Raw genomic sequence first — 18113 nt, 5'->3', positions numbered from 1 at the left:
ATAACTGTATTGGTTATGCAAAACTAGGGAATGGGTAATAAAGGGATTATCTATCTTTTTAAATAACAAAAATTCTGGTGTTGACTGTCCCTTTAACTTGCAGCTGTGAATGCAGCAGTGAAAGGTATTAACTGACAAAGGTTTACCAAATTATTTCTGAGCCCATCTCAAGATATCCATTTCAGACTTTTTGAGACAGTGATGTCTGAGAGATCGGAGATCGGAGATCGCGCATTCAGAAGTGGTTTTCGGCCTTGCACTTTACGCACCGAGATTTGACCGGATTCCTTAAATCTTTTAATTATATTGTGCACTATAGAAGGTGAAATACCCCAAATCCTACAGATTTGTCTTTGGGGAACATTGTTCTCAAAGTGTTGGATTATTCACTGACGCATCTGTTGGCAGATTGGCGAGCCTCGGCTCATCCTTGCTCTTAAAAGGACTAGGCCTTTTCTGGAGGCTCCTTATACTATGATTATGATTGCCTCACCTGTTTCACATCTCCTTCTTATTTCAACTTGTCACATCACTATTAGTCCTAAATTGCACCTGTTCCAACTTTTTTTCAGATTTGAAATGAGTGTATATTTAGAAAAAATGCATTAAATTTACAAAGTAAAACATCAAATAATGTGTTAATAATGTGTTTTCAATATAGTACATTGAGTTTTTGACATGACTCTTTTTGTTTTGTTTTGTTTTTTTACATTTTCCATACTGTCCCAACTTTTTCAGAATTGGGGTTGTACATTGTATAGTGTCTATCCCTCCTATCCCTCCAAAAACACATTAAATTATCATTTTAAAACTAAAAAATTAAAAAACTAAAAAATCACCAAAAAAACACCTTTTAAAATTATACTATTATTTATATTATTATAAGAAAGCTAGTAAAAAATATTTTTTTGCATCAACTTGTTGTTAAATGCGTAATTAGCAACAACACTTTCCCCAGAGCTGCCATCCTATTCTTTGAAGAAGATTTTTTTATGCAAAATATTTTTTTCAAACCTGACATGTTTAAGTTTTATGGTGTGGCCTTGTAAGCAAATTAATTTTTCTTTACTGCTTGACAGAACACTCCTACACACTTCTGAATAACAAAAAAAAAACACACAGGAAGCAATCAACAGCATGTGCAATCAGTATCAACAATTATGTTTTGTAACTTTAGGTCCAGAGAATTATTGCGCTAGACTGTCTTTGCAAATTTGCAATACTCATCATGAATAATTTTAGTGCAGGCCCCAATAGAGATTAATGTGCTAAATTTTTAAACAACTTAGGGCCAGATTACAAGTAGAGCACAAAATATCACTTTCGATAAAGCGATATTTGCGCTCCACTTTGTAATACCAGTGCACATTAGATGCAATGCGAACGTGACTTCGCATTCGCATTGCACGGAAGCTCACTTCATGAGAGCTAACTTCCATAGACTCCAATGGGAGCCTCGTTCTGATGCAGTCATACATGGCACAGAACCTAAGCACAGAGATGGGCATCAAATTTAAATATATATGAATTTTCTTATATACATATATATTTATGTGCTAATATGTGTATGTACACATATAAACAAGCAAAACAAGGAATGTGGAACAGTACTCCCAGACTGGACCAGGGACACATCACATGACCCTGAAACACTGCTCAGCTATGGTGCTATAACACTCTCAAAAAGCTGCACTATTTCTAGAGTCACATGCAGTCTTGGTCCAGACCAGCCTGGGAGCAAGTCCCTAGGGAAAATTACTAAACAGGCATTACAATATACACAGAGCTTGTGAGCGAGAGCTAGACTTTATTCTTGTGTGTATTGTAATGTCTCCCAGGCTGGTCTGGACCAAGACTGCATGTGACTCTAGAAATAGTGCAGCTTTTTTCATAGTGCTATAGCACCATAGCTGAACAGTGTTTCAGGGTCATGTGATGTGTCCCCGGTCCAGTCTGGGAGTACTGTTCCACTTTCCTTGTTTTGTTTGTGCTTAAGGGTGATTACAAAAGTCTGTAAGCCCTGACTAGTTCCCAGTTTGTTTGAATGGAAGAGACCTTGACGTGGTACCTGGGCTTGTCCCATTTGGCCAAATGCAGTAACTGACTCTTCCAGTTTCTTTTAAACTTAGCTGAGAGCTTGTGAGCGAGTGCTATTAACACATAGATATATATATGTATATAAGTATACAATATATATAGAGGGAACACACAGTTCCCATAGACCGCAATGTAAAGGCACTTTTCAGTGCCGTACACCCGCCACTTTTAAGCCCTTATAACTGCTTAGTGCAGTTTTTTTTTTAATAAAAAAAAATGCTACTATTTTTATTTTTAAAAAGAACCTCACACTGTATTTTTGGGGGCAATATGGGGACATTTATAAAATTAACCAGATATCTGATTTCACTTGTAATGGCTGGTTATTTATCGAGTGCCCGCAAACAGGCGAATTTAATCTAATCTAGCCGTATATGTGGTAAAATGAGTTTACACTTCCACGCTATCTGGCATGAGTAATGTAGCTTGCACAATAAATATTACTTACTTTTTAGTATACACAAGCTATGGGCTTTTCACTTATAAGAAGCTTTACAAATATCTTTTTTGTACTCATGAAATCATGTGTAATATATAAAACAATATATATGATATATAAAAAAAATTTTGAAAAAAGTCCCAAATACAATACAATACTGTGTACTGTCCACCAACGGTAAAAATGTCCAAATGGGGACCCAAAAATGGACGGCTGCTCTTCTCCTCACAGAAGTGTCTGAGGTGGAACTGTAGGAAAATCAGAAAACAGAGGGGACCTCATGTGTAGATCAGCATATTCAGGTATAAGCATGTAGACATCAAGCCGATGCTGTACTTAAATTTATCAATAGCACCCTTATGTGCTGGTAGAAGCAAGCTGATATAGCTCTGGGTGTAACAGCTCTCCAGACTCCACCAAGGTGTGCCAATGCGGTCCAGGTAACTCCAGGTGTGAATTGCTTAAAGTGCTCAGGTGCAATGTAGCGATGGTATAAACAATTGAAAAAGGTGCTTCCACTTTACTTGTAGATAAAAAATGGTTTATTTCAAATCACTTTAAAAACAATCAAGCAGTGGATGAGGAGGGCATACACATTATACCCCCTCTATATGCAACATGTTTCACGGCTCCAATACTGATGAAACGGGGCAGTAGTAGCAGTACTTTTAAAGACAGGCTTGCTGATCAAGCCTCTAGCAATGAGAGTAAAGTTTGAAGATCCACGGAAGAGAAGTGCTCTCTCCCACCAATTCCCTCCAAGTCTTCAAAGCCTGTAAGTAGCGCACATTAAGAAGCACTACTCACTGGTGCAAACACTTGCTTTGCAGACATCTTGGCACTAAAATGATCATTTTTAAGATAGGGTATGCCTATCTATCAGATCTGGAGTCAAACTAGAAACACGTAGCTTTTATTCCAGTATAAGCCATAGAAGAACAGGACACAATGTGTCCTGTTCTACAGCTTATATTTTACTGTACTAGAATAAAAGCTGTGTGCTTCAAGTTTGACTACAGATCTGTAAGACCGGCTCCTGTTTTAACTTTATACCGTTTGCCACTAATAAACAGCATTGGTGTCAGTGGGGCGCCCTTTTTACCAAAGTTTTCCCAACAAATTTTCCGTTATAAGCTCTGCCCCTGCTCACTCAATGCTCTCAGAAAACGCTTAGAGAGCATTTATGCAGCATTATTCAAGCTAAGTGTGCTTGTTGTAAAAAAGCTGTTCCAAATTCTTCAGCTCAATTATGTGGCTCTTGTTTTGACAATTTGTTAAAGGGACTCTGAACCCAATTTTTTTTTCTTTCATGATTCAGATAGAGCATGCAAATTTAAGCAACTTTCTAATTTACTCCTATTATTCATTTTTCTTCGTTCTCTTGCTATCTTTATTTGAAAAAGAAGGCATCTAAGCGGTTTTTTTTTGGTTCAGTACTCTGGACAGCACTTTTTTATTGGTGGGTGAATTTATCCACCAATCAGCAAGAACAACCCAGGTTGTTCACCAAAAATGGGCCGGCATCTAAACTTACATTCTTGCATTTGAAGTGAAAATACCAAGAGAATGAAGAAAATTTGATAATAGGAGTAAATTAGAAAGTTGCTTAAAATTTCATGCTCTATCTGAATCACAAAAGAAAAATTTGGGTTCAGTGTCCCTTTAAATGCTGATAATATATCTATGAGTACAAATGCACCTACTGTTATTCTATCTCAGTCTAATGTACATACTGCAGAAATGAAAGATTTTATTGCTGCATCTATAGAAAAGGCAATCACTACTATTCCGCCTTAATTCACTAGGTTTAGGAAAATTTTGCAAAACCCTTTAACATTTATTTTAAGTTCTGACCTTCAGCATACTGATGTATCCTCTACTGATGGGGTTTCGCCACTTCAGAGACAGATATAGACAAATCATCTTTTTTATTTAAGATAGAATATATTCGCTCTCTCTTAAAGGAAGTTTTGTTTACTTTGGGTATTGAGGAACCCTCCTGATGATAAGCTAGCAATAGTCTAAATTCTGTATTTAAGACTACTGTTATAACTCCTGAAGTATTTTCTATTCCAGACACTATCTGTAATGTGATTGCTAAAGAATGGTCTAAGCCTGGTACCTCTTTTAACCCTTCTTCTAGGTTTAAGAAATTATATCCTTTACCTGTAGTCAATTTAGAACTTTGGTAAAAAGTTCCTAAAGTTGATGGGGCAAATTCCACTCTTGCCAAACTTACTACTATTCATTTGGAAGACAGTACTTCTTTTAAGGATCATTTAGAAAGGAAGCTTGAATCTTATCTAAGAAGGGCATATTTTCATACTGGCTATATTCTTAGACCTGTTATATCTATGGCTGATGTTGCTGCTGCTTCTACTTTTTGGTTGGACAGTTTAGCAAAGGAGTTGTCTTCAGATTCTGAATTATCTAACATTATTGTTTTACTTCAACATCCAAATCATTTTATTTGTGATGCTATATTTGATATTATGAAGATAAATGTCAAATCCATGTCTTTAGTTTTTCTAACTAAAAGAGCTTTATGGCTTAAATCTTGGAATGTTGACATGGTGTCTAAAACTAGATTATTATCTCTCTATTTGCAAGGTAAAAATATTTTTGGTTCACAATTGGATTCTATTATCTCCACTGTTACTGGGGGTAAGGGAGTTTTTTATGCCCCAAGACAAGAAATCTTGGGGTAAATTTAAAGCTCCCAATCATTTTCGTTCCTTTCATCAGAATAGAGAACAGAAAACCACTCCTTCCCCTAAGGCCTCCGGCTCTAATTGGTGACCATCTCTGAATTGGAATAAATCCAAGCCCTATAAGAAACCAAATCCTGCTCCTAAACCTACAAGAAGGTGCGGCCCTCAAGCTGGTTCCTCAGGTAGGGGGAAGACTAAAGCTATTTACAAATGCACCTACTGTTATTCTATCTCAGTCTAATGTACATACTGCAGAAATGAAAGATTTTATTGCTGCATCTATAGAAAAGGCAATCACTACTATTCCGCCTTAATTCACTAGGTTTAGGAAAATTTAGCAAACCCTTTTACATTTATTTTAAGTTCTGACCTTCAGCATACTGATGTATCCTCTACTGATGGGGTTTCGCCACTTCAGAGACAGATATAGACAAATCATCTTTTTTATTTAAGATAGAATATATTCGCTTCTCTTAAAGGAAGTTTTGTTTACTTTGGGTATTGAGGAACCCTCCTGATGATAAGCTAGCAATAGTCTAAATTCTGTATTTAAGACTACTGTTATAACTCCTGAAGTATTTTCTATTCCAGACACTATCTGTAATATGATTGCTAAAGAATGGTCTAGCCTGGTACCTCTTTTAACCTTCTTCTAGGTTTAAGAAATTATATCCTTTACCTGTAGTCAATTTAGAACTTTGGTAAAAAGTTCCTAAAGTTGATGGGGCAAATTCCACTCTTGCCAAACTTACTACTATTCATTTGGAAGACAGAACTTCTTTTAAGGATCATTTAGAAAGGAAGCTTGAATCTTATCTAAGAAGGGCATATTTTCATACTGGCTATATTCTTAGACCTGTTATATCTATGGCTGATGTTGCTGCTGCTTCTACTTTTTGTTTGGACAGTTTAGCAAAGGAGTTGTCTTCAGATTCTGAATTATCTAACATATTGTTTTACTTCAACATCCAAATCATTTTATTTGTGATGCTATATTTGATATTATGAAGATAAATGTCAAATCCATGTCTTTAGTCTTTCTAACTAAAAGAGCTTTATGGCTTAAATCTTGGAATGTTGACATGGTGTCTAAAACTAGATTATTATCTCTCTATTTGCAAGGTAAAAATATTTTTGGTTCACAATTGGATTCTATTATCTCCATGTTACTGGGGGTAAGGGAGTTTTTTATGCCCCAAGACAAGAAATTGGGGTAAATTTAAAGCTCCCAATCATTTTCGTTCCTTTCATCAGAATAGAGAACAGAAAACCACTCCTTCCCCTAAGGCCTCCGGCTCTAATTGGTGACCATCTCTGAATTGGAATAAATCCAGCCCTATAAGAAACCAAATCCTGCTCCTAAACCTACAAGAAGGTGAGGCCCTCAAGCTGGTTCCTCAGGTAGGGGGAAGACTAAAGCTATTTCAAAGTTTGGACAGACTGTCCAAAATCCGTGTATTCAGAATATAATTTCTCAGGGGTATCGAATAAGATTCAGAATAAGACCTCCCTTGGGAAGATTATTTCTTAGCCATGTACCAAAAAAAACAGTAAAAGCTCAAGCCTTTCTGAAATGTGTTTCAGATCTAGAACTTTCAGGGGTAATTATCCCGGTTCCACAGCAGGAACAAGGATTGGGTTTTTATTCAAATCTATTCATTGTACCAAAGAAGGAAAATTCTTTCAGACCAATTTTGGATCTGAAAACTTTAAATCATTTTGTAAGAGTCCCATCTTTCAAGATGGTGACTATAAAGACTATTCTGACTTTTGTTCAGCAAAGTCACTTCATGTCCACAGTAGACTTACAGGACGCTTACCTTCACATTCCGATTCATTCAGATCACTATCGATTTCTGAGATTCTCTTTTCCAAACAAGCATTTCCAATTTGTCACTCTTCTGTTTGACCTTGCAGCAGCACCAACAATATTCTCAAAAGTTCTAGGTGCCCTTCTTTCTGTAATCAGAGAGCAGGGTATTGTGGTGTTTCCTTATTTGGACGATATCCTGGTACTAGCTTAATCTTTTCATTTAGCAGAGTCTCACACAAAACTACTTCTGTTGTTTCTTCAAAGACATGGTTGGAGGATCAATTTACAAAAGAGTTTCTTGATTCCTCAAAGGTCACCTTTTTAGGTTTCCAGATAGATTCAGTGTCCATAACTATCCCTACCAGAAAAGAGATGTATGGATTGGTTTCATCTTGTCTAAACCTTCAGTCTCTATCCCTTTTGCTCGTTATCATATGAGACCTCTACAGTTTTGCATGTTGTACCCATGGTGCAGGGATTATACTCAGATATCACAACTGATATACTTAAATCCCAACACTTAACTCTCTTTGACTTAAACCATCACCTTATTGTTCAAGGGGCCTCCTTTGTTCGTCCTACCTGGACTGTGATCAACAGATGTAAGTCTCACAGGTTGTGGAGCTGTTTTGGGGGTCTCTGAAAGCACACAGTGTTTGGAATCCTCAAGAGACGAGGTTACAATCAAATATCTTGGAACTCTGTGCTATTTTCAGAGCTCTTCAGGCTTGACCTCTATTAAAGAGAGAACCATACATTCAGTTTCAAACAGACAATGTCACAACAGTGGCATATGTCAATCATCAAATGAAAGTAGAATACCTAATACTTTTTTTGGCGGAATCCAACTCTTGTCTAATCACTCCGATTCATATACTGAGTGTAGACAAATGGGAAGTAGATTATCTTAGCTGCTAGACTCTACATCTGGGGGAGTGGTTTTCCATCCAGATGTATTCTATCAGATTGTGTAGATATGGGGTCTTTCAGACAGATCTGATGGCCTCGCAGCTGAACCAGAATTTTCCAGTACCTCTCCAGGTCTAGGTCAGGCCTTAAGCGGAAATGATGGATGCTCTAGCAGTTCCTTGGTATTACCAGCCTGTTTACATTTTTCCGCCTCTGGTTCTTCTTCCAAGAGTGATCTCAAAGATCATAATGGAACAATCTTATGTGTTTCTAATAGTACCATGGCCTCACAGGTTCTGGTATGTGAATCTTGTCTGAATGTCCAGTTGCCAACCTTAGTCACTTCCCCTAAGACCGATCTTCTGTCTCAAGGCCCGTTTTTCCATCCAGATCTCAAATCTCTAAATTTGACGGCATGGAAATTGAACGCTTAGTCCTTAGTCATAGAGGTTTTTTCTGACTCTGTAAAACACTATGATACAGGCTTGTAAGCCTGTTTCAAGAAAATATATCACAGGTTTGGAAAACCTATATTTCATGGAGTGTTCCACTCATGGTTATTTTGCATTATTTTAGAATTCCTAGGATTCTTCAGTTTCTTCAGGATGGTTTGGATAATATTTGTCTGCGATACTTTGAAAGGACAAATCTCTTCTCTTTCTGTTTTATTTCACAGAAAGATTGCTCATCTTCCTGATGTTTACTGTTTTGATAGGCTTTGACTTGTATCAAACCTGTTATTAAATCTATCTCTCCTCCTTGGAGTCTAAATTTCAAAGACTTTGCAGGCTCCTCCTTTGAGTCTATGCATTCTTTGGACATTAAACTACTTTCTGGAAAGTTTTTATTCCTCTTGACTATCTCTTTGCTAGAAGAGTTTCTGAATTGTTGCTCTCTCTTGCAAGTCTCCTTATTTGATTTTCCATCAAGATAAAGCTGTTTTTCAGAAATTTTTTTTTATTTTGGGGTGTTTTTTTTTAAGGGATATTAGATGGATTATTATTTTTTATTTTGGTAATTTCTTTTGTTGTTTTTTGTAAGGGTAGTTTTTTATTTTTGTAATGGTAGTTTTTTTATATGGTAGGTTTTTTATTTTTGGTAAATGGTATGGTTTTTACTTTTTGTAATATAAGTTTTTTTTCAGTAATGCTAGTTTTTTTTAGGTAAGATTAGGTTTTAATTAAATTTTACAGGTATTTTTTTTTAATTTTGATATAGTTTGGACTTTTTTTAGTTAATGTATGGGTATTTGGGTTAAGTTAGGTGGTGTTAGGTTAGGGGTTTTAGATGATTATTACTTTGCATTGTGGGGGGCTCACGGTTAGGGGTTAATAGTTTAGTTAGGTAGTTTGCATTGTGGGGATGGCGGTTTAGGGGTTAATAGTTTATTTAGGTAGATTGCAATTTGGGGGATGGTGGCACTTTTTGGGCTACCGCTAGCGCAAAATAATGAATTTCGCAATTTGTAATACCTGCGGAACCCAAGAAGCACAAAAAAGCCTAATGCTAGAGAGTTTTCGCTAGCGCAAAATTAATATTTACTATGGCACTTGTAATCTAGCCCAAAGTGTTTAGAGGTACACTGAAGGGGTAATATATAATATATATATATATATATATATATATATATATATATATATATATATATCTTATGCATATGAATGAGCACTATTTAAACTTTAATGATTAAAAAATTATGTAAATTTGCAAATTGCTTTCCAATTTACTTGTTTCTATAGTCACTTGGTATCCTTAGTTGAAGTGCACATCTAAGTAGGCTCAGGAGTGTGAATGTGTCTTGTGCACTATATGGCATCAGTAACACTGCAAACACCGCTGCACACTCCTCAGCCCACTTATACTCTTTAAAAAGGATACCAGAAAATTAGTTTAATAAAAGAAATAAATTAGAACTTTTGCATCCTCTTTTTAAATCATGAAAATTTCAATTTAAACTTGGTGTTCCTTTAAACTTGAAAAAATATTTTTGTATGAAAAATGGTTATGTGATAGCTGTTTTGGTTTTATTTTAATCTAACAAACGTGTATTTGTGTATAAATGGCCACTAAAGTCAAAATTAAACTTGAATTATTCTGATAGAGCTTGCAGTTTTAAGAGATTTTCAAATGTACTTCTGTTATTACATTTTTATATGCACACATTCTGAGGCTCCAGCTACTACTGAGCTTGTGCAAGACATCACAGTGTATACTTATATGTGTCTGTGATTGGCTAATGGCTGTCACATTACAAATGGAGTCTGCAAATGGTAGAAAAAATCTATTTGTCAGGAATTTGTTATATTACCATATATATTGCTTTATTTAAAACGATAATAAGATAAATTCAGTACAAAAATGCAAATAATACCGTTCTAGATTTATTAAAAGTCTACAGCTTAGTAAGAAAGTAGCTCATAGATTTCACAGCTGGCAATTCTTTAAATATTTATGTACATGAAAAAGCAAATTTACTGCTATTCATTAAAACACCTATCATCTGGTATTTCTGTTAGCTATTAGAGTATTTGTATACAGATAAATAAAATGAATATTGTTGTATATCTCTTTCAGGTTTTATTGACTTCATAGTGGAGCCAACATTTATGCTTCTTACGGATTCAACTGAGAAAATTGTTACTCCTCTATAGAGGAATCTGCAAAATCAATCCTTGTCTGTTGGAAACAACCAGGTATGTGAGTTCCATTCACTATTTCTAACTCAGAAGACTTAAGATTTAATAAAACTGTCATCATTGGCTTTAAGAAACAAAAATGATATTGCAATACAACATTGCCATCTAGTGTCCATCTATATAGTAACTGAGAATGTTTTGAATATTTTGATTCTGAACTCGGCTATATGTTGGTTTTCATACCAACTACATTCGAATTACCTGTGAAACACTTAGGCGTTAATTACAATTCATCATTTAATTGCTCCAAAAAAATGCTTTTTGCTTGCCGACTAAAATGGGAGCTGAATTTCTCGATGATCACAATGCTATATCACTTTATTTTTAAAAACCTGCCACTGCGAGCAGGTTTTAACAGAAAAGTTCCAAAAAGGCATTTTGTGTGTAAAGTGCCTATTTTCAAAATAGAAACTGGGGGTCTCCCAAACTGACACATACAACAACCCATTCACACCTTTAAGGTTACAGGAACATTCTATTCATGTAACCACTTTGTTCACTTAAAAATGGAAAATACTCATTTGCATGTTTGACATTAACCTATTGTCATCTTAATACATCCTCTATGCTCAGTATCTGTATGAATGCCATATGTATCTTGGCATGATGGCCATACTTCTTTTTTTTTTTTTTTACATAATCTCCAGATAACAACATGTAATAATACAAATGTTGCCTATGAATATAAACAGAAAGGGAACCTCAGTTTTCTATGAAGGTTTGTCCCCCTAAAGTATGGTAAAATATGAGATGATGCAAAGTGATGTCCCTGAGAAAATATAGAGGTCTCTCTGGGATCCCCTGGTCTAGGTTTATGACATAAGGGGGACTTTGGGGAAAGAATAAAAAATTAAATGGGACACTCTTGAACCCATGATTTGATGCATAATGATAGTTAGGCAAGATTATTTAGTTATAATGGATGGAGCATAAGGAATATTCAGAGGAGAGATCTCTAGATTAATTTAGTCACCGTTCTCAGATATAGTTATCCAGCTTTGAGAGGGCCACAGGACTGTCTGGTGCAATAGTTTACTGAATAAGGAGAGGGTAGAAACCATTGTCAATTAGGATGTTATTTAAGTATTATAGGGTTATAGTGACTCTTAAATGGGTCATTGGCTGCTAAGTACTAAGCTTGTCATGTGAAGGACAGGGTAGGTAGTAGATGTTTCTTATAAATAGACAAATAACAATTAACTCTTGTAGAAGGTCTAGGCGCTTATACTTAAAGGGTCTAGAGCTAGCATATTCTCAGATAAGGAGTCCCCATGTCATATTAAAACTAGAGTGGAAACATGATTCCCCCCCCCCACCTCGGCCGCTAGTAGTGGGGCCCACCATAAACCATCTCAAGAAAAGTAATATTAAAGCACTCATCTGATTGTCTAGATCCTATGCTATAATAGTATTGCTTTATGGGTATTTCAAACTTAAGGATATATATGGGGTCGTTTTGTAACTAGGGATGCTATCACTGTAGTTAGGCACGTCAACCTTATTAAAACTGCTCAAGAAATGCTAGGTTGTATAAACCCTGAGAAATTATTTCTGACATGAAAAGACTCTAACTTAAACATAAGGTAAACACTGCAAACATAACACAGACTTAGGTAGTATATATAGAGGCTATTACACCCTAAACCACCTCATTAAGAAAAAACTTATATTCATATACTTCTGCAGACTTAAGGGTATGTGCGAGGGGGTTTATTATAGATAAGCTTAATAATTCTGTACCTAAGTCCAGCAGAACATGTAAATACTATTTAAGAGCTAGTCTGGTATGACCCTACAAGAATATATCTATAAATAAAAGAGAAAAGCGCTCAACCTGAGAACGAACAATTGCATAATAGCTTGTTCTATGGCTAGTTACCACCCAAGAATCAGCCTCTTTTTGCTCAACATGTGCCTTTCACAGAGAAGAAATTTCTGAAGCATATCAGTCTGATCCTGACTTCACAGTACAGTCCAGCTCCGAAATACCAGGCAATCCCTCTCTGAATGAGAGAAATAGCAAAACCCTCAGACGTACGTTTCGGCCTATTGTGGGCCTCGTCAGTGAGGTGCAGCCATATCCCTCTAGGCACGCTGAGCAACGGGTCCACGTCTGGATTCCCACATCACACTTAGGGAGACTTCCCTAAGTGTCATCATTTGCATAAATAAAAAGGGAGAAGCGCTCAACCTGAGAACGAACAATAGCATAATAGCTTGTTCTATGGCTATATATTTGCTATTTCTCTCGTTCAGAGAGGGATTGCCTGGTATTTCGGGGCTGGACTGTACTGTGAAGTCAGGATCAGACTGATATGCTTCAGGAAAGTTCTTCTCTGTGAAAGGCACATGTTGAGCAAAAAGAGGCTGCTTCTTGGGTGGTAACTACCACCCAAGAAGCAGCCTCTTTTTGCTCAACATGTGCCTTTCACAGAGAAGAACTTTCCTGAAGCATATCAGTCTGATCCTGACTTCACAGTACAGTCCAGCCCCGAAATACCAGGCAATCCCTCTCTGAACGAGAGAAATAGCAAATATATAGCCATAGAACAAGCTATTATGCTGTTGTTCGTTCACAGGTTGAGTGCTTCTCTCTTTTTATTTATGCAAATTATGACACTTAGGTAAGACTCCCTAAGTGTGATGCGGGAATCCAGACGTGGACCCGTTGCTCAGTGTGCCTAGAGGGATATGGCTGCACCTCACTGAGAGGCCCACAATAGGCCGAAATGTATGTCTGGGTTTTGCTGTTTCTCTCGTTCAGAGAGGATTGCCTGGTATTTCGGGGCTGGACTGTACTGTGAAGTCAGGATCAGACTGATATGCCACAGGAAAGTTCTTCTCTGTGAAAGGCACATATTGAGCAAAAAGAGGTTGCTTCTAGGGTGGTAACTAGCCATAGAACAAGCTATCATGCTGTTGTTCGTTACCAGGTTGAGCGTTCTCTCTTTTTATTTATGCAAATTATGACACTTAGGGAAGTCTCCCTAAGTGTGATGCGGGGAATCCAGACATGGACCCGTTGCTCAGTGTCTAGGGGGATATTGCTGCACCTCACTGACGAGGCCACAATAGGCCGAAACGTACGTCTGGGGTTTTTTCCATTTCTCTCGTTCAGAGAGGGATTGCCTGGTATTTCGGGGCTGGACTGCACTGTTAAGTCAGGATCAGACTGATATGCTACAGGAAAGTTCATCTCGTGAAAGGCACATATTGAGCAAAAAGAGGCTGCTTCTAGGGTGGAAACTAGCCATAGAACAAGCTATTATGCTGTTGTTCGTTCCTAGGTTGAGAGCTTCTCTCTTTTTATTTAAAGAAATATATCTAGCTGGATTAAACTCTAGTTTAAACATGCGCTAACCAGTATAGTCAAAACATAAATTTAGGTAGCAGACATATAGATTATTTCATCCTAACCCCCTAATTAGAGGGAATTTGTAGAGATATAAAACTGATCTTTCTGAACCTTGTGCAAGAATATAGTTGTGCTGTGAGGGCTTCTAGCTCTAGTATTTTTATGGGAAAACTGTTTCCAGCTGAACATACTGTCTCTATATCTATGCACATTAAACAGTATAAAGCTATTCAATTCTGGGTAGTACATATAAGCAATTAGCTATATTGTCCAGAGCAAAAACAAAGTCTTGAGTGATGGGGACCTGTCCATTGACTACCATCATCTTAACTACCTCACCAAATGATAGCTGTAAAGGATTTTAGCTGCTTAGCCAACCACAGCTTGAGGGCCTTCATTGTGGGAGATCGCTGACTATCAGCACTTGGTGGACCTGTATGGTTCAGTCAATGAAGACAGCGTGGATCTAAAGAGGGTCCCAATGTCACAAATGGATTTTGGAAGACACAGACACAACACAGGCAATCCGCTTGCCAAGATAGAGAGAGGAAGCAGGTTAGGCTGCAGGATTCGACAGCTTGTGGGTTCCATCCAAGGAGTGAGAGTCCCCCCATCTCCGTCGAGCCAAAACAGATCTGCATGCAAGTCGATCTTTCACTGTTGAGTGGATTGAGTACAGCAGGGTCAGCCGTAACAGAAAACAAGCCTCACTTTCAGATGAAGTACGCGAGTGATGGTTCTCAGCATTAATAAGCGAGCCAGTGTGGGTATTTGGGCATCTGCACTGGAAAACCTGCTGCTCTAAGGTTTGTACATTAGGCAATTCTGTAACAATGCTGTTGATATAAGTCACTCGACTCGAGCTTCCGATATTGATCATCTAAAAGTTGAAGGATTTCTCCTCATATGAGGTTGATGCCATTGTAATCCCTCTCGAGTACGATACTTCCAAATGAGTTGTCCTCATGTGTAGTAGGCAGATAATAGATGTACAAATATTTATCCTGGATACCATAACCCCAGTAGTGGGGGGGGGGGTTTAAGTTGCGGCAGCCTCAGATCTATGTTCCACAGTTCACACAGGTTCTGCTTCAGATTTTTCTGATCACTCCAGATCACAAGATGGGGCTGGGCCTGTGGAGAACTTCTTCATGCAGCTGTCCAAAAGAGCATAGGATAAGGCATAGTCGGGTATCCACTCTCAAGAGATATTTAACTCAGAAGAGTATGCAGGTTTTTATAGGAGATGTGCCTCCATGCACGCTGAGTCCATGCAATGCATTTCACAGGCATAACAAGGTTGTTTCATCAGGTTGTTTTGGCTGAGAAATTTGTTGTTGTATTTATATATATATATATATAATATATATATATTATATATATATATATATATATATATATACAGTATATGCTCTTTTATTAAACTCTTAAACTCTGTTGATATTATCTGCTATATAGCTACCTGCTTGAGTGAAGCTTTTATGTATTTATTTATTTACTTTATTCTCTGGGGAGCCTTCCTGAGAAGCACAGCTGACCAGTTTTATCTTGAGTTCAGTTTACTTGGCAGACTGCCCAGCTCCCCCTACTAGCACTGTGATTGGGGCACTCATTTTGTGAGTTTATTCTGACACTTGTAGGGGTATACTGTTTTGTAACATTTTTACAACAGGATATGCCATTACTGTTTTAAAGGGACAAGAAACCCAACATTTTCCTTTTATGATTCAGTTAGAACATACATTTTTTAGCAACTTTCCAATTTACTTCTATTGACTTTGCTTCATTTTCTTGATATCCTTTATTGAACGAGCAGCAGTGCACTACTGGGAGTTAGCTGAACACATTGCTAAGCCAATGAAATGAGGCATATATGAGCAGCCACCAATCAGCAGCTAGCTCCCGACCCCTGAGCCTACATAGGTATGCTTTTTCAACAAAAAGGATACCAATAGAACTAAGCAAATTAGATAATAGAATTACAATGGAAGGTTGTTTAAAATGGTATTCTCTCTCTGAATCATAAGAGAATTTTTTGGTTTTCATGTCCCTTTAAACCTTTGCAGTTAATGTTCCATGGTTAGCCTGAGCAATTGAATTTCTCTTGCTCGAATTTAGTGACAGCACCCTTACAACATTTCTTTGTTATTTGTAGTGTACCATTAAGTGTTGCAGGCAAAGTTGTTTATTTTATTTCCCCCTGTTTATTAGTAGCCCAGCAGTGCTCCCCTGGCTGCCAAGCATGTAGTATTTTTATTGTTTTTTCCGCCAGACATGCAGACAGCTTGCACCGGGAACATCATCAAAGAAAATTGCATATTATGGGTAGTATATTCTCATTAGTTGCACTTTCAGTTGATAGTTACAAATATATGGTGCAGACCTCGGGGGAAAGGGGGAGCACTACTTGGAGTCAGTGTAAATTACTAATAGATAGGGGCAGACTACACATCACAAGGGTTAATGTACATTCACTGTCCCTTTATATCTAAGGGAAATAAAACCCACAGCTCCATACTGACTGGGTCATTTTGTCTAACTACACAGGAACTAAATGAAACTATATTATTGTGGAGAGGTGGAGAAGATGACATGGAGTCTGAATCTTCATGGGTGGAGCTAAGGGATATTAGTGCAGTAGAACAGAGCCGTGACTGTGTCCTTGTTGCCACTGACGTTGTATGTTTATATTCACTATTAATTAACTCATTCAATAAAGGGGATTTTAAAACCTCACCTGTATACAAACTATTATGTGGAAGTATAGAGATACCTGGGAGGGATTTGTATGGTCCCAGGTTGCTCCTCAAGAGTAAAAAGAGCTTCCAAATCAGTGCAATTCTGCACAGTGATTTGAAGCTCTGGTAACCCCCTTTTCTTATGTAATACATATTTAGTGATTTTTTTTTATATTATGGCAGTGATTTTTAAATGACACAGTTCTTATTTTGCAGAGGCGTAACATTTTACTTATTTATATTTAAAACCTAATTTGCACAAAATGATGATAAGAAAACTGTTGTGATATATTTATCAGTGCTTCAAATAACTGTGAGTTCCCCCTTTTGATACCAAATTGCTTCTATTTGTTCTTTAGACATAATCATTTGGAAATGCCTCATGATGTACAAAGAAAAATACCAGTACGACATTATCTACAGAAACAGGTTCTGCAACAGATTATTCGTTAGCTTCTGTCGACCTTCAGAGTTTTAAGCAAAATTTGGTCCAAAACATTCAACAAAATAAGATCGATGGAAGGAGATTAGCACTTCTCAGGTAAAATGGTGCAACCAAAGAAATGGATAAAATTAAACAATAAAAAAAAATGTGTGTCACGGATGACGTTAGTAATTTAGTACACTGAGCCTGCTATGGAAACAGTATAACATCTTCCAGGATTTTTTCGTGTTCCTAGGGTTTTAAATTAGCTTTTTAATAACTTTCCGATTTTATCTATATTATCTAATTTTGCTTTCATTCTCTTGGTATCCTAGTTGAAAAGTATACCTAGGTAGACCCAGAAGCGAGCAATGCACTACTGGGTAGCAAGCTACTGATTGGTGGCTGCTCATAAATGCCTCTTTTTATTGGCTCACCAAATGTGTTCAGATAACTCCCAGATGCGTGGTAAATGCTCCTTCAACAAAGGATATCAAGGGAAAAGAAGTCAATTTGATAATAGGAGTAAATTGTAATGTTGTTTTAAAATTCTATGCTCTATCTGAATCACAAAAGAAAAAATTGGGTATTAATTGTCCCTTCAAAGGCATACTAAACCCAATATTTTTTATTTCATAGTCAGAAAGAGCTTGCATTTTAAGCAACTTTCTAATTTACTCCTATTAACATTTTTTTCTATATTCTCTTGCTATCTTTATTTGAAAAAGCAGGAATCTAAGCTAAAGAGCTGGCCCCTTGTTAGGTTCATGTGTGTCATATAGATTAAACCATTGAGCTCACGCACGTGAAGTATACCTAGGAGGTCAGCACTGACTGGCTAAATACAGAGGTAAAACATGTATTATTATAACTCTGTGGTTATGCAAAACTGGGGAAATGGTAATAAAGAGATGATCTATCCTTTTAAACA

General features: G+C 37.0%; 1 protein-coding gene across 1 annotated transcript in view; it reads left to right on the top strand.

The window, feature by feature from the left end:
- Positions 1 to 17263, top strand: part of PDE1A (phosphodiesterase 1A) — a 545834-nt gene extending 528571 nt beyond the window's left edge. Inside the window, exons 12-13 of the mRNA XM_053698529.1 lie at positions 10544 to 10662; positions 17118 to 17263. Of these exons, the coding sequence (XP_053554504.1) occupies positions 10544 to 10620 (77 nt within the window). The 3' untranslated portion in view covers positions 10621 to 10662; positions 17118 to 17263. The remainder of the gene's footprint in view (positions 1 to 10543; positions 10663 to 17117) is intronic.
- The last annotated feature ends 850 nt before the right edge of the window (positions 17264 to 18113 follow it).

The sequence above is a fragment of the Bombina bombina genome, chromosome 1 (genome assembly GCF_027579735.1).
Source record: "Bombina bombina isolate aBomBom1 chromosome 1, aBomBom1.pri, whole genome shotgun sequence".
NCBI lineage: Eukaryota > Metazoa > Chordata > Amphibia > Anura > Bombinatoridae > Bombina > Bombina bombina.
Note: the sequence above shows the minus strand (reverse complement) of the source record. Positions and strands in the feature narration are given on the sequence as shown.